This window comes from Chelonia mydas, chromosome 13 (assembly GCF_015237465.2).
Source record: "Chelonia mydas isolate rCheMyd1 chromosome 13, rCheMyd1.pri.v2, whole genome shotgun sequence".
NCBI classification, from domain to species: domain Eukaryota; kingdom Metazoa; phylum Chordata; order Testudines; family Cheloniidae; genus Chelonia; species Chelonia mydas.
The window spans coordinates 36889305-36916770 of record NC_051253.2 but is presented as its reverse complement, the minus strand read 5'-3'; the positions used below and the strand labels follow the sequence as shown (position 1 = coordinate 36916770).

Below are 27466 nucleotides of genomic sequence, written 5' to 3'. Positions count from 1 at the left end.
TGCCTCACTATACTTCACTTCCAACAATTACTCTCTCTCTCTGCTCATTCATTCTTGAGTGTGTGTCACTTTGTCTCTCTCTTTGTCAGCCTGCCTATCCATTCTTCTGTCCATCGATCTCAATCTATCTCTGTTTGTCTGACTTCCCATTCTTTGATTCAAACAACCTCTCTCTCTCTCACATGATCATTGCTGCGGTGTCTGAGTGCCTTATCAAAGGACAAAAAAGTGGACATGCATTTTCAGTATAATCGAGTTACCAATAAAGCCAGTAATGGTTTTTGTAGAGACACTGAGCCTCCATATGATTGCCATTAGGAGAGATCCGAGTGAAAACTCCACAAGAAAAAATAAAAATAAAATTTGGAACACATGTAAACCAATTTTGTATAAAACTGATCTCCTTGCAATACTAGTTGATACTTACTTAATACTAAGCATACTATAAAGTTTCTTTTCTTCCCCCAGCTTCACTTCCAGACCCATGAAGAAGCTGGAAATCAAACGCCCATCACAAAATTAATCTTGCTGGGATTCGGCGATCTCCCTGAACTACGGATTCTTCTCTTCCCGCTGTTCCTAGTGATCTACTTTGTGACCATGTCTGGGAACATCCTCATCGTTGTTCTAATTGTGGCTAACCAACACCTGCACACCCCCATGTACTTCTTCCTGGGGAACCTGTCCTGCTTGGAGATCGGCTATACCTCCACCATCCTGCCCCGGATGCTGGCCAGTCTCCTGACAGGGGACAGAACCATTTCTGTTAGCGGGTGCATCATGCAATTTAATTGGTTCAGCTCCCTGGTAGCTGTAGAATGTGCTCTCCTAGCAGTGATGTCTTATGATCGGTACTTAGCAATATGTAAACCCCTGCACTATGCAATGCAGATGAATGTCAGCTTGTGCCTCCAGATGGCATCTTTGTCTTGGATTAGTGGCTTTCTGGCTAGCACTGTCACAACATCTTTGTTAGCACAGTTCACTTTCTGCGGCCCAAATGAAATTGATCATTTCTTCTGTGATTTCACCCCTTTGATCAAACTCTGCTGCAGTGACACCAGCCAGATGGAACTTGTGACCTTCATACTCGCCTCCATCTTCACCCTTCCCACATTCCTATTAACTGTGACATCCTACATTTCTATCATCGCCTCTATCCTGAGAATCCCTTCCACCACCAAGAGGCAAAAGGCCTTTTCCACCTGCTCTTCTCACCTCATTTTGGTGACAATTTTCTATGGAACGCTAATGATTGTCTACATGCTACCAGATCGTGCTACAGTGGGAAACCTGAACAAAGTATTCTCTGTCTTCTACACAGTCCTGACTCCCATGGTCAACCCCCTCATCTACAGCCTGAGAAACAAGGAGGTGAACAGGGCCCTGAGGAAAGCTCTTGTGAAATGTGTGCCTTTCCCACAAAAATCAGTAAAGGCAAACTCGATTTGCTAACGTTTGCATGAAATGGAGGTACATAAGAATGGCCATACTGGGTCAGACCCAAGGTCCATCTAACCCAGTATCCTGTCTTATCACAGTGGCCAATGCCAGGTGCCCCAGAGGGAATGAACAGAACAGGTAACCATTAAGTGATACCCGTTGTGTCTCCCATTGTGTCACCCATTCCCAGCTTTTGGCAAACAGAGGCTAGGGACACCATCCCTGCCCAATCAGAGCTCAGCATGCTGTGCCCCATCCCTTAACACCCACCCCTCTGGTAAACTCTTGTTCATGTGTGTGGTCCTTAGTTATATGTGTTTTTTCCTATGAAAATAATCAAAAAATGTAATTTTCTGCAAAAAATATCATGACATTTTAAATATTTTTTCAAAGAAAATCACATTTAAAGGATTCTTAAAATGTTTCATTTATCCACTGTTTGGTAAATGAAAAGAATTAATAGCCATTTCAATAATATGTTCAACAACATGAAAAAAATGGATTGAAAAAATTGTACAAAAACTATTGAAATAAACTTTTTTTTAACTCCTTGAAATGAAAATATTCCCAATTTTTTTATTTTGTCTTAACACAATATTTTCTCGAAATGTGCAAATTCATCAGGGAAGAAAACCTGGTTCTCACTCTGTCTTTGGGTCAGGAAATCACTCTTTTCCTTTAACAATTTACCTTGCAAGTCAGTTCCAATACAGTGAAGAATTATCTATCTTTCTATAGATTTTAAGGGCAAATGGGGCCATTACAATCGTCTAGTCAGCATACTATATGGAATATAATTTCTCTCAGTACTTCCTACATTAGTCTTGCTTTAGATTCATAGATACTAAGGTCAGAAGGGACCATTATGATCATCTAGTCTGACCTCCTGCACAACACAGGCCACAGAATCTCACCCACCCACTCCTGCAAAAAACCTCACCTATGTCTGAGCTATTGAAGTCCTCAAATCGTGGTTTAAAGACTTCAAGGAGCAGAGAATCCTCCAGCAAGTGACCCGTGCCCCATGCTACAGAGGAAGGCAAAAAACCTCCAGGGCCTCTTCCAATCTGCCCTGGAGGAAAATTCCTTCCCGACCCCAAATATGGCGATCAGCTAAACCCTGAGTATATGGGCAAGATTCACCAGCCAGATACTTTAAACACTTCAGGTGATAGAAATCCATCACATCCCTGGATAAGTAGTTCCAATTGTCACTTAATCTCACTGTTGAAGAGATATTACTTATTTACAGTTTGAATTTCTCTAGAATAAGCTTCCATCCGTTGGATATTTTGACACATTGTGTGCAAGATTAGCCATTTAATCAATGTATCTAACTGTCTGACAAAGCTGGTTGATTTTTTTCCCAATAGGGAAAATTAGCACCAGTAAATTTTGACTTTAAATTTTTAAAAAAGGGCAAAAAACTACCAAGAAGTTAAAATATTTCAGCTCTAAAACAAAAGTATATATATATTTTTTGGATTTTCTGATGAAAATTTAATTTTCTGTGAAAAATTTAGTTTTAGCCAAAACTCCAATTTTCCATTTTTTTGAGAAGCTCTATCTATCTATCTATCTATCTATCTATCTATCTATCTATCTATCTATCAAATAAAATTGTACAATGCTGATTCCACAGTAATATATAGATTAAAGGTTTCAGAGTGGTAGCAGTGTTAGTCTGCATCAGCAAAAACAATGAGGAATCTTTGTGGCACCTTAGAGACTAACAAATTTATTTGGGCATAAGCTTTCGTGGGCGAGAGCCCACTTCATCAGATGTATCTGATGAAGTGGGCTCTAGCCCAAGAAAGCTTATGCCCAAATAAATGTGTTAGTCTCTAAGGTGTCACAAAGACTCCTTGTTGTTTTTCCTGTATAGATTAAAATGTCACTGAAACTTTTGTGGAAAATGCAAACATTTCAAAGTTGGGGACAGCTTTTCATGAAAAGCTGAATTTTCAAGATAAGCTGTTTTTCACTGGAAAAACATTCTTCTCCAAAAATTTTGATCATATCTATTTTAGTTCAAGATTTCATGACATAACGCTCCCCAGGCCACTGTAATTTTGAATGGGGTGATAGGAAATTAAAATATATTTTTCTGTGAGAGGTCGATTTTAAATGAAAATATGATTGTTGTTTCAAGTTTCTGAGGTATTTGAAATTATACAGGAAGTCCTGGGGTGGAGAAGGTGCATGGAAGAAGTGGGGACAGAGTGTAAGTGAAGAGATAAAAAGTGTCTGATTGATCTTCTGACACTGAAATTTTGCACATCAGTGAAATAAATAAAAAGAGGAACATAAATAATGCCAGTTCTAAAATGTGTGCACTGGCACATGTAGTTGTATAAAGATATCTATCTCTCTACACATACATGTTTATGTGCATGTATAGATAGAAAACAGGTCCTTAAAAATATAATGAAATTAAATGTTATGTAGCTATGTTATGTGAATATTTGTATTCATGGATATGTACTATTTTAGCACTAATGTTAATAATAATAATAAATATTTAATATTTCCCTTCAAAAATGTCCATCTTTGAAATGAAAATAACCCCTAAAATACAGCCAAGATTTTCAAAAATATTCATTCTCTACAAATATATCATGACATTTTTATCAAGTTTAAGAGAAAATACCATTTAAAGGGTTATCAAAATGTTTCATTTACATGGTATTTTGTAAATGATAAAAGTTCAACAGTCATTTCAATATTGTTTAAAAAACATTGAGAAGAAAATTGTGTTAAAAACTCTAGAAAAACTATTGAAATAAACTCTTTTAAACCTTTGGAAATGCGCAGATTCTTGCAATTTTGAATTTTTTCCTAATTTTTTTTTCTCTTATTGGTCATAAGTAGGGCCCTACCAAATTCACGGTCCATTTTGGTCAATTTCATGTTCACAGGATTTTAAAAATCATACATTTCATAATTTCAGCTATTCAAATCTGAAATTTCTCAGTGTTGTAGTTGGAGGAGTCCTGATCCAAAAAGGAGTTGGGGGGGGGTCACAGAGTTATTGGGGGGGGCAGGTTGGGGTACTGCTACCCTGACTTCTGGGCTGCTGATGACAGTGGAGCTACCGTCGGAGCTGGGCAGCTGGAGAGCGGGGGCTGCTGGCTGGGAGCCCAGCTCTGAAGGCAGGGCCACCACCAGGACAGAAGTAAGGGTGGCATGGAATGGTATTGCCACCCTTAATTCTGTGCTGCTGATGGTGGGGTGCTACCTTCATATCTGGGTGCCCAGCCAAAAGCTGCTGCTCTCTGGCCATTCAGCTCTGAAGGCAGTGCACACAAAAAGCACACAAAAGACCAGATTTCACAGGGGGATACCAGATTTCACAATCCATGATGCCTTTTTCATGGCCGTGAATTTGTTAGGGCCCTAGTCATAAGAACATAAGAATGGCCATGCTAGATCAGACCATTGTTCAGTCTAGCCCAGTATCCTGTCTTCTGACAGTGGCCAATTGCCAGTTGCCCCAGAGGGAATGGACAGAGTAGGTAATCAAAATTATGGTCAAAATTAATTGGGGGAAAAAACGCATCTCAGTATATCTTCACATCAGGAAAGCTCTCTTTTCTTCTACTCTAAATTACCTTGCATAATAGTAATAACACAGTAAAGAATGACCTATCAATCTATCTATCGATCTATCCCTCCACACATTCATCTATCGATCTACCAACCTCTCTAACAATCTGTCTGTCATCATCATAATCTACTCCAGATTCTCTCTCTCTCTTTAAAATAAAATAAAATATTCTCTCTCCCCTATTCCTTGTTGTTTCATAGATACAAACCTCTTGTATCTTAGACACATCAATAAAACAATATTTTTCTTTCACTATAGTCTTCTAAAATGGACCTGGTATTGAGAGAACAGGGATCCAAATACACCACCATGTATCACAGACCCCAGTGTAAATCCAAGTCCCCATCAGAACTGGAAAAAGACAGCTTGCTAACCATCAGTGGTCTGAAAGGATAGTGTACGTTACATCACCACACAACAAACCAGTTGCATTACAAAAGAGGAAGCTTGAGATTCCTTCATGTTTCCTTCCTGCCAGGGGGTTTAATATGCGTATAGCTTGAGTTATGGATGGCCAAAGTTTGTAAGAGGAGTGTGATGGGGTTACCTGGTTAATATTCATATTGGATTTTGAACACAGGGTAGGATGTTCTGCATATGTAAATGAAGTAGAAGCAGTCAAACATAGACATTATCTTAGTACCCATTACTACTCTTGTTGCTACTACTACATTTACTTGGATACTTCACAGCAGGAGTTATTCAGTGGTACTAAAGGGGGCAAAAGTTTCTATAGTTTCATAAAGGTTTAGGCCATAAGGGACCATTAGCTCATCCATTCTGGCCTTCTGTTATCACAGGTCATTACGTTTCACCCACATACTAAGCACAATGATTTCAGTTAAACTAAAGGTATTTCAGCCCTCAGAAGACTAAACTGTTGTATGCCACAGGCACAGAACAGGAACATAAGAATGGCCATGCTAGATCAGACCATTGTTCAGTCTAGTCCAGTATCCTGTCTTCTGACAGTGGCCAATGCCAGGTGCTTCAGAGGGAATGAACAGAACAGGGCAATTAGTCAATGATCCATCCCCTGTCGTCCAATCCCAGTTCCTGGCAGTTGGAGGTTTAGGGAAACCTAAATCATGGGGTTAAGTCCCTGACTGTTTAGGCTAATAGCCATTGATGGACCTATCCTCCATAAACTTATCTCAATCTTTTTTTAACCCAGTTATATTTTGGCCTGGCAACATCCTCTGACAATGAGTTCCATAGGTTGATTGTATGTGATGTGAAAAAGTACTTCCTTTTGTTTGTTTTAAACCTGCTGCCTCTTAATTTCATTGGGTGATCCTTAGTTCTTGTATTATGTGAAGGGGTAAATAGACTTAGGTGCTATGAATGGTTGAGGTCCCTGTGGCAGGGAATTGATCAGCTGAGATGTGACCATTTGATCCTAGCAGGTGATCCACACACTCCATGCTGAAGAGAAAGGTGAAATCCCATGAGGTCCCTGCAAATCTGACCTGGAGGAAAGGCCTTCCAAATCCCAAATGTAGTGACCATTTAGCCCCAGCCAGGCACCTACAGCAAGCCTTCAGACCATTGCTCCAACCCTGAGAATGGAAAGGGTGCAGGGCACCCCCGTATACTCCTGCACTGGATACCGGAGGATGGTATGGGCCCAGGAGGAGATCAGTCATACCCCCTTACCAGAGAAGCACTATATCGGTCAGAATCAGCCTCTTGGTCTAATCCAGGAGCTGAGCTCATGGTGAGGACACGATTAAGCCATTTACTAATTATACTACTACTGCATCTGTGACTTATTCCACCATCATCACCACAACCTGTACCCATGTTACTACTGCTTTTCTTCTTCTAGCTTGCATCCCACCTAAACAGAGTCAGCTCTTCAAGTCCTTCTTCTCCATTCCAGTCTGTCTTGAAGCAGTTCCTCTGAAACTTTTCAGCTAACCAGATCCTTTTGTAGGACATCCATCCATCTAGTTTTGGATCATCATTCTGTTACCCTCCTCTTCTAAGTTCAACAGGCTGTTTCCCATCTGTTCTTCCAATTTTCCTTTCACACACCCAAATCATCTAAACCTGGATTCTCTTAGCTTTTCTATAATCAGCACCACCTTCACACTTCCTCTAATTTGTTCGTTCCAAGCATGGCCCATTCTTATACCTCCAAGCATCCACCTTAACAATTTCATTTCCACTTTATTCAAGATCTGCTCTAGTCTCTAGTAACTTGTGTCACTACTATTGTTAATTCAACAGAAGTTTTGCTTTTGACTTTAATGGGGCCCAAATTTCTTGCCAACACTCTCCATGTAAGTTGGACAATTGCTCTGCCCTGACTCCTCTTCCGTGTCCCCAGCCCACACCTTCTTCTTTTCTCTTTGGCAGAGCTTTATGAGGCCTCTAGAGCCTGTGGTGTGTAAGCTGAGACACATGGAAGCCTATTATTTGTACATACCCTAGCAAGGCAGCTTTGATCATACATCCTAATGCAGAAAAGCTACAGCAACATGTGGCCATAAAAAGAAATACCGCCTCGTTCTGAGGCTGTGATGGACTTTCTGTGACCTCTAACCTCTGGGCCTCTGGGTGTTTCTCTAGTGGGAAAAAAAAGAATCAACTACACATGTTCAATTTCCATGAGGACCCACTGATTACTTCTTGGGGGTCACTAAACAGTGGCAGTGGCTTCGACAGTGCCTGCGTCCTGGTGACATCAGTGTTTCATGATGCTACCCTAGTCACAATCACTGCAAAGCAATGGTCGGGAACCCAGCATGACATCACTCACAGCTTGGTTCAAACACAAACCAACTCACCAGCTCTCTGAGCCTGAACCAGACTGATCTAAGCTGCCCATTTTTTGATAGCTCGCTACATCAGGTGTAGCCAGCTGTGTAAGCCTGGAAGCCTCCGTTCTTCATCTATGATAACTAAGGGCAGTTCTGGTTGCTTGGAAACATCACAGCAGAACCTCTTTCAGGGTACCTCCCTGGTGAACACCAAAATGTATACAAATGGGTGCCTTTTGTCACTTGGAGAATTGTGCTGAAGCAGAAGCAATTTGCTCCCAAGCAGGTAAGTTAGAGGGGAATGAATGAAATTAATATATATATACATATATTTATAATTAGAAAACCTGAAAACAGATTAATTTTCAGGTTTTGGGTGGAAATTTTGGAGGTTTGGTTGCAAAAGTACCCCCAAAAAAGTGCTTTGTGAGATTTTTTTGTTTTTCAATGAACAGTTGAAATTTTCCACAAGGGAAAAATACAACAAAAAAACCCCACCAAACCCAAAACATTTTTTCACCCGTCCAACTTGAAAGGTTTACATTTCGACTGGAATGTCTGAAAAAATAATCTATGCTTTTAATTGCCAATGGGAAACAAGTATCTAAATCCCCTAGATGGTTTAATAAATTATAGCCAACATGTTTTATCTGTTTCTATATTTTTGGGTCATGTCCTTGTATATATATATACATCCGCATGTTTGCATTTGTAGATTTCTGCATCCTTGTGTATATATGTGAATAGAATTGTGCTCGTGCATTTGATTGCATTTTTGGTGATTACGATCACATGTTCATATGCTTGTGTGCATCATTGTTTTTATGTTCACATGTATATAAACTGGTCTATTGGACAGGGGAGGAGCAATAGATAAGATATATTTTGATTTTAGTAAGCCGTTTGATGCAGTCCTCCATGACTTTTTCATAAGCAAACCAGGGAAATGTGATCTAGATTAAATTACTATAATATGAGTAAAAAACTGATTGAAAGGCTGTACTGAAAGGGTACGTCCACACAGCAAAAAACCTAACCCTGTGTCTGCAAGTCTCAGAGCCCGTATCGATAGACTTGGGCTTGCGGGGATTATGCTATGGCATTAAAAATAGCCATGTAGACTACCAGTTTGAAGCTCAGGGAGAGGAATGGGTTTCAGAGCCTGACCTCCAGCCCAAGCCAGAATGTCTACATAGCTATTTTTATTGTTGCAGAATGAACCCTACAAGACCAAGTCTGCAGACCCAGGTTCTGAGACTCACTGCTGCTGGGTAGTTTTTGGTGTGTTTTTGTTTTGTTTTGTTTTTGCCATTTAGATGTACCCAAAGAGTAGTTATCAGTGGTTCTCTGTTGAACTGGGAGAATGTATCTAGTGGGGTCCCAAAGGGTTCTGTCCTGGGTCTGGTACTATCCAATATTTTCATTAATGATTTGGATAATGGAGTGGAGTGTATGCCTCCTGGAAGGCGATTTAAGAACCAAAAAGCCTGACCTGTCTGGGAAAATACGGGTGTGTGTTAACCCTGTCTAAAGTTCTTTGTTAAAAAGATGGGCCTGAACTAGAAATGAGCTCCGTGTCACATGTGTGGGGCCCCGCCACGCCCTGGGAGTCTGCTAGGGTGACCAGATGTCCCGATTTTATAGGGACAGTCCTGATTTTGGGGTCTTTTTCTTATATAGGCTCCTATTACCCCCCACCCTCTGTCCTGATTTTTCACATTTGCTGTCTGGTCACCCTAGGGTGTGCACATGTGTGGGTCCCAGCTGCTCCCTGCCCCCCTCATTGAAGCAGGTGTTCAGGGTTACTGCCCTGGGAACTGCAGGGCACCCGTGGACGTGGGGCCAGCTGCAGAAAGGGGCGTGGGGCAGGGCTAGCTGGAGGCAGGGGTGCAGGGTTGGCTGCGGGCAGGGTAGGGGGTGCGGAGCTGGCTGGAGACAGGAGGATGCGGGGTTGGCTGAAGGCAAGGGGGTGTGGGGCTGGCTGGAGACAGGGCAGGGGCTGACTGGAGGTAGGGGCTGGCTGCAGGCAGGGCAGGGGGGGTGCAGGGCTGGCTGGAGACAAAGGCTGGCTGGGGCAGGGCAGGGGGTGCGGCAGGGGCTGGTGCGGGCAGGGCAGGAGGTTCGTGCAGCAGGGGTTGGCTGGATACAGGGCAGGGGATGCGGCAGGGGCTGGTGCGGGCAGGGCAGGGGGTGCGTGCAGCAGGGGTTGGCTGCATACAGGGCAGGGGGTGCGGCAGGGGCCGGCTGCAGGCAGGCGGTGCAGGGGTGGCTGGAGACAGGGGCTGGTGCAGGCAGGGTGGTGGGTGCTCACAGGGAGAGCGGCTCAGAGCAGCCCGAGCAGCAGGACGCAGCCCAGGCGCAGCAGAGCAGCTGGGGACCCACCCGGCAGCAGCAGGAGCCCCAGGGCCAGGCGGCAGCCCACGTGGCTCCCACAGCACAGCGCCCCCGGCGGCCGGAGGAGGAATTACATCACTTCCAGGCCGGAGCCCATCAAAGCCTCAGCGCCCCCTGCAGGGAAGCGGGTTAACAACCGGTTCTAAAACTGCTTCAAAATTTAACAATCGGTTCGCGTGAACCGGTGCGAACCGGCTCCAGCTCACCACTGGTTATGGGTGTTCTTTCAAAAGTTTACAATGGAACATTGATTTAATGCAGTTTTGAAACTTTACTATGGAGAAGAAAAATGCTGCTTTCCCTTTTTTTAGTTGTTTACGTATAACACAGTACTGTACTATATTTGCTTTTTTTTTTTTTTTTGCCTCTACTGCTGCATGATTGCATACTCCTGGTTCCAAATGAGGTGTGTGGCTGACTGATTGTCATCCCATCCTCCTGCACTCCTGAGCTGCTGCTTGCTGGAGAGACACTGCCAAAGCAAAGGAAATAGCCCAAGAACTTAAATATGTATGGAAATGTTTCTCAGCCAAATATTTCAGCCTGCTCTCTTGCAGACTCCAGGTGAAACGGCCGTATCAGTGCAGAATCATCATCATTGTTGTCAGGGTCATCTCCCACATTTCTCTGTAGATTTGTGTCATCTGCAAAATGTTGTCCCTGTATTCAATGTTCACCCGCTTGTCTGGATTGTTAATAAACATAAAATAACGACACCAGCTCCTATAGGGAACCTTGTGGTGCTTAAATTATTTCACTTTTCCTAGTGCTTACGAAGGACAGTCACTGCTCAGAAGGAGCTCATAGTCTCAGGTCAAATGAATAGAAAGAAATCAGGGAAAGGGCAATAACAACAGGAAATTGTATTGAGTGTAAATCCAGACGAGACCAATAGATAATCTAGTCTGATCACCTTTATAGTACAAGCCATTTCATTTCACCCTGCTGCCTCGGTACATAGCCCAATAATTTGTTGGGCTAAGGCATAGCTTGCAGAAAGGCAACCAGTCTTCATTTAAAGACATCAAGAGATGGAGAATCCATCTCTTGCTAGTGATTTCCTTGTTAGTGTTTTCTTATGGTTCAGCACCCTTGCTGTTAAAAAAACATTGTGCCTAACTGTCCATTTTGAATTTGTTTGGCTTTAACTTCCAGACATTGGTTCTTGATCTACCTTTCTCCACTAAATTAAGGAGCCCTTTAGTATCCAGTATTTTCTCCCTATGAAAAAAGAAAAGGAGAACTTGTGGCACCTTAGAGACTAACACATTTATTTGAGCATAAGCTTTTGTGAGCTACAGATCACTTCATTGGATGCATTCAGTGGAAAATACAGTGGGGAAATTTATATACATAGAGAACATGAAACAATGGGTGTTACCGTACACACTGTAACCAGAGTGATCACTTAAGATGAGCTATTACCAGCAGGAGAGCGGGGGCGGGGGGGTAAACCTTTTGTAGTGGTAATCAAGGTGGGCCATTTCCAGCAGTTGACAAGAACCTCTGAGGAACAGTGGGGGGTGGGGGGGAGAAATAGTTTTACTTTGTGTAATGACCTATCCACTCCGAGTCTCTATTCAAGCCTAACTTAATTGTATCCTGTTTGCAAATTAATTCCAATTCAGCAGTCTCTCCTTGGAGTCTGTTTTTGAAGTTTTTTTGTTGAAGAATTGCAACTTTTAGGTCTGTAATCAAGTGACCAGAGAGATTGAAGTGTTCTCCGACTGGTTTTTGAATGTTATAATTCTTGACATCTGATTTGTGTCCATTTATTCTTTTACGTAGAGACGGTCCAGTTTGACCAATGTACATGGCAGAGGGGCATTGCTGGCACATGATGGCATCTATCACATTGGTAGATGTGCAGGTGAACGAGCCTCTGATAGTGTGGCTGATGTGATTAGGCCCTATGGTGGTGTCCCCTGAATATATATGTGGACACAGTTGGCAACGGGTTGTTGCAATGATAGGTACCTGGGTTAGTGGTTCTGTTGTGTGGTGTGTGGTTGCTGGTGAGTATTTGTTTCAGGTTGGGGGGCTCTCTGTAAGCGAGGACTGGCCTGTCTCCCAAGATCTGTGAGAGTGATGGGTCGTCCTTCAGGATAGGTCGTAGATCCTTGATGATGCGTTGGAGTGGCTTTAGTTGGGGGATGAAGGTGATGGCTAGTGGCGTTCTGTTATTTTCTTTGTTGCCCTCTGTTCCTCAGACGTTCTTGTCAACTGCTGGAAATGGCCCTCCTTGATTATCACTACAAAAGGTTTACCGCCCCCTCACCCCCCCGCTCTCCTGCTGGTAATAGCTCATCTTAAGTGATCACCCTGGTTACAGGGTGTATGGTAACACCCATTGTTTCATGTTCTCTATGTATATAAATCTCCCCACTGTATTTTCCACTGAATGCATCCGATGAAGTGAGCTGTAGCTCACGAAAGATTATGCTCAAATAAATTTATTAGTCTCTAAGGTGCCACAAGTCCTCCTTTTCTTTTTGCAAATACAGACTAACATGGCTGCTACTCTGAAACCTCTCCCTATGAAAGTACTTAGTCACCTCTCAGCCTCCCTTTTGATAAACTAAATGGATTGAGCTCTTCAAGTCACTCAGGATTTGTCTATACTTCCAGCTAAATCGGCACAGCTGTGATAAATGCAGCAGTATCGATTTAGCGGGTCTGGTGAAGACAAGCTAAGTCGATAGCAGAACACTCTTCCATCAATGTCTGTACTCCACCTCCCCAAGAGGCATAAGGTAAGTCATTGGGAGAGTGTCTCCCGTCAACATAGCGTGGTGTAGACATCACTGTAAGTTGACCTAAGTTATGTTGACTTCAGTTATGTAACTTATACGTAAGAACATAAGAATGGCCATACTGGGTCAGGCCAAAAGTCCACCTAGCCCGGTATCCTGTCTTTCGACAGTGGTCAATGCCAGGTGCCCCAGAGGGAATGAACTGAACAGGTAATCATCAAGTGACCCATTCCCTGTCACTCATTCCCAGTTTCTGGCAAACAGAGGCTGGAGACACCATCCCCACCCACCCTGGCTAACAGCCATTGATGGACCTATCCTCCATGAATTTATTTAGTTCTTTTTTGAACCCTGTTATAGTCTTGGCCTGCATAACTTAGGTCAACATACAGCTTTCGTGTAGACAAGCCTCCTTTGAAAGGCATTTTCTATAATAATTTTTGTGGTTCTTTTCTGAACCCTCTCCAACTTTTTAGTGTATGAACAAGTCAGCTTTGATCACGGCGGGCAACACAGCAGAAATGGGGCTGTGAGAGGGACATAAATGCGGGTAGAATAGGGGATTTATGGATGAGTTTGCAGAGGTTTACAATACATGGCACGGTGTGAGAATGGGACAAACAGAAGGACTGTGAACTGGAGAGCGTTGATGGAGTGGAAGGAATTGGAGGCATCAGAAAGCATGACAAGGGAGGATATACAGGGAAAGGCAGAGTTACTTAGAGCTTTCCAACTGGTGCCTAGAACCTGAGCTTTGACACAATATCCAGTGGGAAGCCAATGGACGGATCCAAAGAGTGAAGAGCTGCTAAGCTTGTTACTTCCTGAAAATTGGCCCTTTAATGCTGCCCTTTGTTATCTCTCATACTTTGCTGCTCACCCCATGACCGCATAGATCCTTTCATAGCCTATTGTGAGGCACATAAAGGAATTTTGAAAGTCTAAATAAATGTCAACCCATTCTGCTTTATCTACTGTTTCGGTCACACAGTCACGTAATTCTAACAGATAAGTGAAACCCAATTTTCCTTTGCAAAATCTGTGCTGGTTAGACACTATCATATCATGATCCTCTGGGTCTTTTATTAATCTATCTGTAATTATTCTTTCAACCCCTTTACCGGGCTCATATGTTAGGCTTACTGGTCTGTAATTCCCTGGATCACCTCTAAGGACTTTTAAAAATGTAAGGAAAACATTTATTAGCCTCCAATATAATAACTGATTCTGAGATTCTATCAAACTAAGAGAATGCTGAAGTAAATTTCAAAAGAATTATTTTTTTCTTGAAATTATTCATTTAAATTTTTTATTCAAAAAAAGAAAACTTTCAGCTCTACTCCTCATGTGGAGCGATACGAGACACCCTGCAGCTATTCTGTCTCCTTTTCTTGTATATTCCAGTGATGGAGAACCAGACGGAGATAAGCAAGTTCATCCTCCTGGGCCTGACCAATCTCCAGGAGCTGCGGTGCTTCCTCTTCATTCTCTTCCTGATGCTTTACTTGGCCAGCATTCTGGGGAATGGGGCAATCATGGCCATTGTAATGGCTGAACCCCGGCTTCACATCCCCATGTACTTCTTCTTGGGCAACCTCTCCTGTCTGGACATCTTCTACTCAACAGTCACTGTGCCCAAGATGCTGGCTGGTTTCCTCTCAGGGCACCAGACCATCTCCTTTACTGACTGCCTGGCTCAGCTCCATTTCTTCCACTTCCTGGGAAGTAGTGAGGTCATTCTTCTGGCTGTCATGGCCTACGACCGCTATGTGGCCATCTGCAACCCGCTTCGCTACATGCTGGTCATGAACCCACAGGTCTGCCTGCTCCTGGCAGCAGCCACCTGGACCACCAGCTTCCTACATGCCCTGCTGCACATGGTCATGACCTCCCGACTGCACTTCTGTGGCTGCAACCGTGTCCACCACTTTTTCTGTGACATCAAGCCCCTGCTGAGCCTGGCCTGCAGCAGCACCAGCCTCAACCTGAGCCTCCTCAACATCGTCACTGGGACCATCGCTCTGAGTCCCTTCATCATCACGCTCCTCTCCTACCTCTACATCATCTTCTTCCTCTTCCTGAAGGTCCAATCACAGGACGGCAGGAGAAAGGCTTTCTCCACCTGCACCTCCCACCTCACCGTGGTGGCACTGCTTTATGTGCCGGTCCTCTTCAATTATATGCCACATTCTGTGGGAGGCTCCTCAGAAAGGGAGATGATCATCACCCTCATATACACCATCGTCACCCCAGTTCTGAACCCCCTGATCTACACCCTGAGGAATCAGGAGGTGAAATCTGCTTTGAGGAAAGCACTGGAAAGAAAGCTTCTCCGTGGGAAAAAATGAATAAAGTAGAGACAATACTCAAAAAGTATCTCTGATATTGTCAATGGAAGTGGAGAAATGGACAGTAAATTTTAAGGGACAATCTTGCAAGATGCACTTGAAAATACACTATATTGGACCATATTAATTATTGAATATTTTACTATTTGCATTACAATATTGCCTGGAAATTACACTCTAGGGAACCTTTCTAATTGACCATTGTCATTATTAATTGTTTTAGAGCTATGCCTAGAATTCTACAATATCGTTGATGTTATTGTTTTTATTATGGTTGTGCTTAGTAAATCTACTGTGGCAAATAGCAGTGGGCAGATATTTCTTTTGCCCCAGAATGGAAAAGTTTAGTGAAAATGATGGTCGGGGGAGTCATTTTTGGCTAAGTTTTCAGTGGAAAAGTTTGACTGCTCATTAAGAACCTGAAAACCAAAAATGTTTTTGTTTCTCACAACCAAATATTGAAAAGAATACACCTGAAAACTGTGAAAAAAATTTGGGGGGATTTAAAATGTTTTGTTTTGTTTTGGGGTCATAATTTTTTGATGAAAAATTAAACAGTTCAAAGGAAAGCAGACACGTTCAATGAACAATTTTGTTGAGTCAAAACCCAGCTTTTCCTAAGAAGAATGAACAAACAAACAAACAAATGATAAGTTTAGACCAACTCTACTTAGGAACCATTATTATGAATTGTTATGTTTATTAATGGGGATGCTAGTGATGATATAGAGAAGATGACATGACAGATTTTCATTTTGACTGGACTTATAAACCTTTAGATTTAAGAAATGTAAAAATTACACACACTCATCATCAAAACATAACATGGGCATTAAAAATGAAACAGTATTTGCATTTTTCATCTTGGCTTGGTGAAGATCAGGCTGAAGATGTCAAAACTGACCACTTTTTAAAACAAATGTTGAATGGAATGTTTGACCTTTATATGGATCCCTGTTGGCAAAACCACATATGCTTTTCGAATCTGAATGATTAAAGGATTCGAAAACATGCCCTACAGCGATAGAGACAAGGAGCTAAATCTGTTTATTTTAAGCAAGAGAAGGTTAAGGGGTGATTCGATCATAGTCTATAATTACCTACGTGTGATCTATCAGCAGATATATAATATAGAATATGCAGACGTCTCACTCCTGAAGGGCTACGGAACGGAGATGATTAAAAATGGAGATCATAGGCAACTGAATTTCAATGTGATTTGGGAACACAACTCCCTTGGGCTCCATTGAAAATCCAAGACATAGACAATTACTCTCAGCCTGTTACACTTCCAAGATCAATGAACAGATGTGGGAGAACTTTTGCATTTTAATATGGCTACATGTAAACATAAATCTCAGAACAAAGAATGTAGGCCATGTCTATACGATGGGGGGCAGAATCCTGGGAAGCAGTGACTCTGAAACAGATTTGGTGGGGGGTGGATAATCAGGTGAACATGAGGTCCCATCAAGATGCTGTGGGCAAAACGGTTAATGTGATCCAGGAATACATAAACAAGGGAATCTCGAGTAGGAGTAGAGAGGTTACTTGACCTCTGCATATGGCCCTGGTGCAACTGCTGCTGGAATTCTGTGAGCAATTCTGGCATCCAAAATTCAAGAAGGATGTTGATAAATTGGGGAGGGGTCAGAGACAAGCCATGAGAATGATAAAAGGATTAGAAAACTTGCCATGTAGTGATAGACTCAAAGAGCGTAATCAAGTTAGCTTAACAAAGAGAAGGTTAAGGGGTGACTTGATTACAGTCTACAAGTACCTATATGGGGAACAAATATTTAATGCTGGGCTTTTCAATTTAGCAGAGAAAGGTAAAACACAATACAATGGCTGGAAACTGAAGCTAGACAAATTCAGAGTGGAGAAAATGTCTAAATTTTTAACAGTGAGAGTAATTAACCATTGGAACAATTTACCAAGGACCGTGGTGGATTCTTCATCACTGGTAATTTTTAAATCAAGATTGGATGTTTTTCTAAAAGATCTGCTCTAGGAATTATTGTGGGGAAATTCTATGGCCTGTGTTCTACAGGAGGTCAGACTAGATGATCAAAATGGTCCCTTCTGGCCTTGGAATATGTATATCTATGTACTCCACTCCTTTCAAGTTTACCACTGCCCGTGTTGTGAGATTATTGTTTGATGTTATTCTATCAGGGCCAAGGCCCGACCTTGTCCATATTCAGAGTTGCATTGGTTTCTATTTAAATTGGTTTGAAACTTATTTAGCAGACCCAGTGTAAAACCATGTGCGGATGTTTTTTATTTGGATTTAAGAGAGGCTAATCTCAATTAGACTTCTGCTCCTAACACCTTTAGGTGCTTTGGAAAATCTCACGTGACATTTGTTTTACAAACACACCTTCAGTTAAAACAGTGCATGCTTGTGTGCAGTCAGCGCCTCATTGAAGCCGGTTTTGACTGGAGCTGGTCAAAAATTTTCCAGTGCAATGTTTTTCCATTGGAAACTGCTGTTTCCGTGACACTGAAACTTTCTGTGATAATGTGCCAAATTTTTGTTTTGAAAAAATTGGAAAAAAACATTAATCGATTCATAGATTCTGCAGCCAGTAGGGACAATTGTGATAATGTAACCTGACCGCCTGTATAATACAGGGCATAGAAATTGAACCTGACAAGGTTCAAACGTTCCATTGTCAGAATTGAAAATTTCAATATTTTGTTTCGAAATGAAATATTTAATGAGTAACTAATCCCTGGGTGAATGGTTAGAAAATGTAACACCTGATGTGTCACTTTCAGTGGCTTTCTTTAGCAGACTTCCCCAGAATGCGATGATCCCTATGGATTGAGCAATTGATCATTCGATAATAACCTGTCTGTCTTAAGGTGCCACAAGTACTCCTTTTCTGTCTGTCTATGTGTTTTAGTTTTGTATATAGCACCTATCAGTGTGTTTTTGAAATGCTTCTCACATCAATTTTATAGTGGTAATCATAGGCACTGACTTACGCAGATCCTGGGGGGTGCTCAACCACCGCTCCGCCCCACCTCCCACTCCACTCCTTCCTCCAAGTTCCCAGCTCACCACACTTCTTCCCATCCCAGGCCACACCCCCACTCCACCCCTTTCTCCAAGCCCCCACCCTGCCCCACCTCTTCCTTCCCTTCTCCTCCTCCTCCCTCCCAAGACCCTCTGCACACTGCTAAACAGCTGATCTGTGGGCAAGAGGTGCTGCGGGGAGGAAGAGGTGCTGATCTGGGGGGATGCCACAATTTTTTCTGTGGGTGCTCCAGCCCCAAAGCACCCTTGGAGTCACTGCCTATGGTGCTAATCTTGAAGTCCTTCCTTGAACAGAAGTTCTAACATGCCTGATTCTCCCCTCACTCATCCTGGTGTAAATCAGGAGTGACTCCATTAGAGTCTATGAGTCTGATTCCCCTCTCACTTACTCTAATTCTCCAATAATGCTATTGGAGTCAAGGGAGCTGATTCCCAACTCATGGCCCCTAGTGTGAAGCAGGAGTAACTCCATTGGAGTTAATGCACTTACACTAGTTGTGAGGGAAGAGTCTGACTCATCTGGGCTACAGAGAATGTTTAGCACAAAATCAAAGAACAGGAGGCAGAGGACACTGTGGGGTATAAATAATACATCTCAGTGGTGTAAAGACACTGGGGAAATTTTGTTGTCAACTCTACTGGTGTAAATCTGGAGTAAGTTCTTTAATGTCAATCTATGTAAGACACCTCTATTGCCTGTTATCCACTGTAGGTGCCAAAAGGCTTTTAACAATCCCACTAGGTGCCTTAATACCTTTGAAAAACCAACCCCAGGTGACTTGTTTATTATCACATAGGGAGTTTATAGCAGAGGAAAGATCTGAACCTTGGTTTTTTGCAGATTTTCTGTTCAGGAACATTTCTGAGATTTCTACTGTTCATCCCAGTTCTGGATGGGAACATTTTTTCCATAACTTGAAAAATTTAGTGCAATGGGAAAACCATTTCCTGCATACCTCTGTAGTGGACTGCTAGTGTGATCCAGGGAACCGAGTATTAGGTTAGGTGACAGTGTGTATGTCTACTCTGCAACGAAAACCACACAGCACCAAGTCTTAGAGCCTGGGACAATTGATGAGAACTTGCAGAGCTTGGGCTGTAGAACAAAACAATTCAGTGTAGACATACCCAGCTGGTCTAGAGCCCAGTCTCCAAGACCCTTACCCCTCAACAGGATTCAGAGATCGGGCTCCAGCCCAAGACTGAATGTCTACACTCCCACAGCCTGAGCCCCATGAATCTGAGTCAACTGAACAAGGCTTTCAGACTCAGCACCACCGACTTTGCAGTGTAGATGTAACCTGAGGCTCTAGTCCCATCTCTGTCAATGACTAAGGCAGCAGTTTTCAGACTTCGTTGCAACCCGCTTCTGACAACAAAAATGACTACATTACCCCGGGAGGGGACACGTGGCCAGAGCTGGAGCCAGAGCCGGATCCCTGCTGCCCTGGGCAGATAACGGGGGTTGAAGCCCAAACTCTGCCACCCTGAGCTGTCTCTACACCAGAGTTATACTGCTTTAGCAATACTGATATAAACCAGCACACACACCCACCCCAGTGTGGATGCAGTTATGCTGTACAATGGTGCTCTATATCAGTATCACTTATTCCCCCATGGGAAGGGCAATAAGCTATGTCTCCGTGCCTCTATAGATCACAACTGAGAATGCCAAATTCAGGACAAAGTGATGAGAAATAGGGCAGATTACCCCAAACTTGTGGTTTTACTCTCATTAGATTATACCAAGCCAGCAACAAAAGTGAACTTCTGTCTCACCACACTCGTTAACAAGAAGTCAAAAATGCAGTCTCCTTACATAGTCCAACCCTTGGCTCACCACCCAGTCACTGGACTTTATGATGCGTGGTTGCTGAAAACCAATTTTATCAGATATAGGGTGCTTCCAATCCCAAGAGACAGCTACTTAGCCAGGTCAATATATAACTCCGATTTTACCTAATAATCAGGCGGATGCCAATCCTTTTAGTAACCAAAAGAATAAACATTTAATAATATAAAAAAGAAAGAAAAGAAGGTTGTTATTGAATGGTGAAACGATCATATACATACAAGTGATTTTCAGTATTCATAATTCAGGATTACAGCAATAATGGAATAAACTGCTAGTTTACAAAAGTCTCTCTGGAATCACCCAAACAGATTGGGGGTCATGAGACCTTCTTTAGATCTTCCTTGGTAGAAATCTGGCCCAGGGAAATGAAGCAGGAAATAAAGAGAAAATGGAGATGTCTCCGGTGTTTGTTTATACCCTCTGCCATGTGAGTGGAAAATTACTGTTCCAAACACAGACATCGGCCCCTGTTTTGGAAAGTTACTGGAGCAAGATGGTGTCCAGGGTCACATGAGAATATCACATGTCCTTACATAGTTGGCTGAATCACAGGGGGTGGTCATTGGTGGTCAGTGTCTGAGGCATCCTCACGGAGAGCTATCTGGGTGGAATGAGTTTCTTCTATGGCCCATTGTTAGAGTGAGGTGTCCTCAACGGGAAATCAACACATAGCTGTCTGGCCTTGCTATGAATCTATTTTTGAAGTGTCACCGAAGAACAGACACATTTGAGATACAAATACATAGTCAATATTCATTACTTTAGCTATAAAGATGACACATAGATTTAACCAGGATAATAATATTTTATGAATTGTAACTTTTCCATTCAGACCTTACATCAGTTTGTATGTATGTGATGAAATCAACTTTTACTAATAAAATTCAAATCATTCTGAGCCTAAATATAAATGATTGTCGTTGCCGGACACCTAAGATTGGTAGAATGGAAAGAGTTTAGAGGAAAATTGTCTTGTCCTCGACTGAGTCACTTTGTCTAATACATGCATTTGATATCACTTTGGGTGAAATTCCCCAAGCTGGGGATTTTCAGTTAAAACACCCAACTCCTAATGCATCACAATGGAGTAAAGTGCCTAACTCCCTTAGGCCCTTTGGAAACTCCATCCCTTGTGCAGAGAGACAGCACAATTCCAATTATTATTATCACTATATGACAATAGGCATATGAACATAGGCCAATTTCTGATCATCATCAATAAGACTATAAAAGTAAACTATTGTTGTAATATGTGCCCAATTTATTAATAATAATGACAATAGGTTTGTGTTTGTATTGTGATTGTTCCCCTTGCTTTCACCTAATGTATTAAGCAGGCATGCTAACAGAAATTTGTCTCTCTGCTGTCTTTTGCTAGTTGGGAACCAAGCTGTGAAAGAATAAAATCAGAAGCCTTTTTCTTTTTCTGGGTGTTTCATTAGGTGAAGGATTTTCTTGGCCCTAAGCCCAGTCAGTGCCCTGGGTCTACAGGGACTTTTTAGAGCTTGGTTAAAAATTGCCTCCCTGCTAATTAAGGTAGGAAGTCATGGCAAGGAAACGGTGTAGCTGTGCATGTCCTGTAGGGTCTCATTAGACTAGATGAATGGGGTTCTTACCAGCTGGGCATCCCAGAGGCAAAGCTGGGAGCATCTTTGATGTGTCTGTAACTGCAATGACTGACACTCCCATCGCTTGTCATTTCACATCTAATCAACCTCTCACTGTGGGTCCCACATCCCTGGCCAGAGCCCGTAATTGAATTATGTGTGAAACCACCCTCCCCTTGCGCATCCCCTGTGATTTGAGTCGAGCTGGGTCATTCACAGCGTTTTCAATGTACACAAGTACCAGGAAAGCCCCTTGGGAAGCTTTGCAACTGAACTAGCAGCTGAGAATTGCTGAGCAGGAATGGTCACAGGGAAAATCACTGGGACTGTGGCAGATTGAGCCAAAGAGCAATATTTTATTATGATAATTTATGGTTTGTATCATGGTAGCACCTGCAGCCGCAGCCCACCTCAGGACTTTGTAAGGGCTCGGGAAACTGGAAGCTAACAAGTGCAATTTACAGAAGCACCTATGTGATTTAGGAGCATAAGGGACAGTTTTTAAAGGCATACAAGAGGGAGTTAGGGGCTTGGGCACTATTGAATATCCCTCTGGACACCCACTGCTTTTTTAGGCACCTAAATACCGCTATGGGCCTCATAAATTCATAAACTTTAAGTCCAGAAGGAACCATCATGATCATCTAGTCTGATCTCCTACCCATTGCAGGCCACAGAACCTCACCCACCCACTCCTCTCATAGACCCCTAACCTCCGTCTGAGATACTGAAGACCTCAAATAATGATTTAAAGACTTCAAGTTTCAGAGAATTCACCATTTACACTAGTTTAAACCAGCAAGTGACCTATGCACCATTCTGCAGAGGAAGGTGGAAGCCCCCAGGGGCTCTGCCAGTCTGACCTGGGGGAAATTCCTTCCTAGTCCCAAATAAGGTGGTCAGTTAGGTTTTTTTGGCCCCTACCGCTCTCCTTGGAAGGCTGTTCCAAACTTCATTCCTCTGGTGAATAGAAACCTTTATCTAATTTCAAGTCTAAACGTGTTGATGGCCAGTTTATATCCATTTGTTCTTGTGTCCACATTGGTGCTTAACTTAAATAACTCCTCTCCCTCCCTGATATTTTTCCTCTGATGTATTTATAGAGAGCAATCATATCTCCCCTCAGTCTTCTTTTAGTTAGGGTAAACAAGCCACGCTCTTTGAACCTCCTCTCCCAAGGTAGGTTTTCCATTCCTCTGATCACCCTAGTAACCCTTCTCTGCACCTGTTCCAGTTTGAATTCATCTTTCTCAAACATGGGAGACCAGAATTGCTCAGTATTACAGATGAGCTCTCATCAGTGCCTTGTATAATATATTAACACTTTTCTGTCTCTACTGGAAATGTCTTTCCTGATGCATCCTAGGACTGCATTAGCCCTTTTTCACAGCTGCATCACACTGGTGGCTCATAGTCATCCTGTGATCAACCAATATACCCAGGTCCTTCTCCTCCTCTGCTACTTCCAACTGATACGTCCCCAGTTTATAGCAAAAATTATTGTTGTTAGTTCCTAAATGTATGAACTTGCACTTTGCACTATTACATTTCATTCCATTTCTATTAATTCCAGTTTACAGGGATGCCCAGATCATCTTATATGATATTCTGGTCCTCCTCCAAATTGGCAATCCCTACCAATTTTGTGTCATCAGCAAATGTTATTAGCACACTCCCACTTTTTGTGCCAAGGTCAGTAATAAAAATGTCAAATAAAATTGGTCCCAAGACCGATCCCTGAGGAACTCCACTAGTAACCTCCTTCAACCCTGATAGTTCACCTTTTGGTATGACCCATTGTAGTCTCCCCTTTAACCAGTTCTTTGTCCACCTTTCAATTTTCATATTAATCCCCATCTTCTCCAACTTAACTAATAATTTCCCAGGTGGAACTGTATCAAATGCCTTACTGAAAGCCAGGTAGATTAGATCTACTACATTTCCTTTGTCTAAAAAATCCGTTATCTTCTCAAAGAAGGAGATCAGGTTGGTCCAGCATGATCAACCTTTTGTAAAACTGTGTTGCATTTTATCCCAATTACTGTTCACCTCTATGTTCTTAACTGCTTTGTCTTCCAAAATTTGTTCCAAGACCTTGCACACAATTGAGGTCAAACTAAAAGGTCTGCAGTTTGCTGGACCACTTTTTTCCCTTTCTTAAAAATAGGACCTATATTAGCAATTCTCCGGTCATAGGGTACGGCCCCTGAAGTTTACAGATTCATTGATCTTTTGGGTTTCTTTGAGAATCCCAGCCAGAGAGATTGAAAACACCACAACTGTACAGGGCTCAATCCTGCAAGGTGCTGGGAATTGCCCTTAAATGCTCCCAATTCCCACTGAGAACTCTGATGTCCCTGAGATTTGAGGACATTTCCTATAGAAATTAGGTGCCCATCTCCCATTGAATCTTTAGAGTATTAATTTTTCAAGGCAATTTTCTATGGAAAAAAGACTCTTTTCATGAAATATTTCCTTGAAAATCTAATTTTCTGTTCAAAAGAAGTTTCAGCAGAATTTTTTTGACCAGCCCATATATAATGTAATGAATTATTAGAGAAGGCCAAACTTTCTCAAGAGAAAGAAATAGTGAAACAATAAAATAGAAAATAAGGTTAAAAGCAGAGTAGGTGAAAGTCCACTTCTTCTCAGTGCATCCTTAACTGAGGATGTTATACAGGCCAGTGGCTTAAAAAGATGGTAAAAAATATATTTGGTGGTGAGAATGAATGGGAATAGCACCTGAAGTGAACCAAGCTGGCGTATTTAGCGCTACCAACCAATGTGATTATCAAATGATGGTCAGGATTTTTTTCTTTCTTTCTGGTATATAGCAGAGATAGACCTGATACAAAATAATAAAACACATTGTTTCAATTTTGACTTTTTAAAGTTTTATTATATATAATTTTACTTTTATTTTTGTATTCGAATTTGTGATATTTTATTTTTATGTTATTTTAATTGCATTGTATAGTATTTTACATTATATTCCACTACAAGTTATGATATAACATAAAATACATTTCTAAACAAAAGAAGATATTTCAAATAAAAAAAATCAAAATGTTCAATCCAAATAAAGTGAAAACGGAATATTTCAACCATAGTGAATTGCATTTTTATTTGTTTGTTTATTTGGTTTTCTTTATGTTTTTGAACAAATTTGTGTCAAAAACAGAGAATCATAGGACTGGAAGGAACCTTGAGAGGTCATCTAGTCCAGTCCCCTGCACTCAAGGCAGGACTAAGTATTATCTAGTCCATCCCCGACAGGTGTTTGTCTAACCTGCTCTTAAAAATCTCCAGTGATGGAGACTTCACAACTTCCCTAGGCAATTTATTCCAGTGCTTAACCACCCTGTCAGTTAGGAAGTTTTTCCTAGTGTCCAACCTAAACCTCCCTTGCTGCAGTTTAAGCCCATTGCTTCTTGTCCTATCCTCAGAAGTTCAGAAGAACAATTTTTCTCCCTCCTCCTTGTAACAACCTCTTATGTACTTGAAAACTGTCATCATCTCCCCTCTAAGTCTTCTTGGAGAGCTGGAACTCCAGCAACTAAAGGAAGTTACTAGATCACAGGCCCTGGTTCTCATGGGAGACTTCAATCACCCTGAAATCTGCTGGGAGAGCAATACAGCGGTGCACAGACAATCCAGGAAGTTTTTGGAAAGAGTAGGGGACAACTTCCTGGTGCAAGTGCTGGATGAACCAACTAGGGGCAGAGCTCTTCTTCACCTGCTGCACACAAACCGGGAAGAATTAGTAGGGGAAGCAAAATTGGATGGGTACCTGGGCAGCAGTGACCATGAGATGGTCCAGTTCAGGATCCTGACACAAGGAAGAAAGGAGAGCAGCAGAATACGGACCCTGGACTTCAGAAAAGTAGACTTTGACTCCCTCAGGGAACTGATGGGCAGGATCCCCTGGGAGAATAACATGAGGGGGAAAGGAGTCCAAGAGAGCTGGCTGTATTTTAAAGAATCCTTATTGAGGTTACAGGGACAAACCCTCCCGAAGTGTAGAAAGAATAGTAAATATGGCAGGCGACCAGTTTGGCTTAACAGTGAAATCCTTGCTGATCTTAAACACAAAAAAGAAGCTTACAAGAAGTGGAAGTTTGGACAAATGAGCAGGGAAGAGTATAAAAATATTGCTCGGGCATGCAGGAGTAAAATCAGGAAGGCCAAATCGCATCTGTAGTTGCAGCTAGCAAGAGATGTTAAGAGTAACAAGAAGGGTTTCTTCAGGGATGTTAGCAACAAGAAGAAAGTCAAGGAAAGTGTGGGCTCCTTACGGAATGAGGGAGGCAACCTAGAGACAGAGGATGTGGAAAAAGCTAATGTACTCAACGCTTTTTTTGCCTCTGTCTTCACGAACAAGGTCAGCTCCCAGACTACTGCAGTGGGCAGCACAGCATGGGGAGGAGGTGACCAGCCCTCTGTGGAGAAAGAAGTGGTTCGGGACTATTTAGAAAAGCTGGACATGCACAAGTCCATGGGGCCGGATGCGCTGCATCCGAGAGTGCTAAAGGAGTTGGTGGATGTGATTGCAGAGCCATTGGCCATTATCTTTGAAAACTCATGTTGATCGGGGGAGGTCCCGGACGACTGGAAAAAGGCTACTGTAGTGCCCATCTCTAAAAAAGGGAAGAAGAAGGATCCTGGGAACTACAGGCCAGTCAGCCTCACCTCAGTCCCTGGAAAAATCATGCAGCAGGTCCTCAAGGAATCAATTCTGAAGCACTTAGAGGAGAGGAAAGTGATCAGGAACAGCCAGCATGGATTCACCAAGGGCAAGTTATGCCTGACTAATCTAACTGCCTTCTATGATGAGATAACTGGCTCTGTGGATGAGGGGAAAGCAGTGGACGTGTTGTTCCTTGACTTTAGCAAAGCTTTTCACACAGTCTCCCACAGTATTCTTGCCAGCAAGTTAAAGAAGTATGGGCTGGATGAATGGACTATAAGGTGGATAGAAAGTTGGCTAGATTGTCAGGCTCAACGGGTAGTGATCAATGGCTCCATGTCTAGTTGGCAGCCGGTATCAAGTGGAGTGCCCCAAGGGTCGGTCCTGGGGCCGGTTTTGTTCAATATCTTCATAAATGATCTGGAGAATGGTGTGGATTGCACCCTCAGCAAGTCTGCAGATGACACTAAACTGGGAGGAGAGGTAGATACACTGGAGGGTAGAGATAGGATACAGAGGGACATAGACAAATTGGAGGATTGGGCCAAAAGAAATCTGATGAGGTTCAACAAGGACAAGTGCAGAGTCCTGCACTTAGGATGGAAGAATCCCATGCACAGCTACAGACTAGGGACCGAATGGCTCGGCAGGAGTTCTGCAGAAAAGGATCTAGGGGTTACAGTGGACGAGAAGCTAGATATGAGTCAACAGTGTGCCCTTGTTGCCAAGGAGGCCAATGGCATTTTGGGTGTATAAGAAGGGTCATTGCCAGCAGATCGAGGGACGTGATCGTTCCCCTCAATTGGACATTGGTGAGGCCTCATCTGGAGTACTGTGTCCAGTTTTGGGCCCCACACTACAAGAAGGATGTGAAAAAGTTGGAAAGCATCCAGCGGAGGGGAACAAAAATGATTAGGGGACTGGAACACAGGACTTATGAGGAGAGGCTGAGGGAACTGGG

General features: G+C 42.5%; 2 protein-coding genes across 2 annotated transcripts; both read left to right on the top strand.

Annotated features, from left to right (window-relative positions):
* Positions 1 to 501: 501 nt before the first annotated feature.
* On the top strand, positions 502 to 1455 carry LOC119563630 (olfactory receptor 11A1-like). The gene has a single exon (XM_037877074.2). It carries the CDS (start codon positions 601 to 603, stop codon positions 1453 to 1455), a length of 855 nt encoding a protein of 284 aa, XP_037733002.2. The 5' UTR covers positions 502 to 600.
* A 12913-nt stretch (positions 1456 to 14368) lies between these two features.
* On the top strand, positions 14369 to 15310 carry LOC102930249 (olfactory receptor 12D1). The gene has a single exon (XM_007052873.2). It carries the CDS (start codon positions 14369 to 14371, stop codon positions 15308 to 15310), a length of 942 nt encoding a protein of 313 aa, XP_007052935.2.
* Positions 15311 to 27466: the final 12156 nt, after the last annotated feature.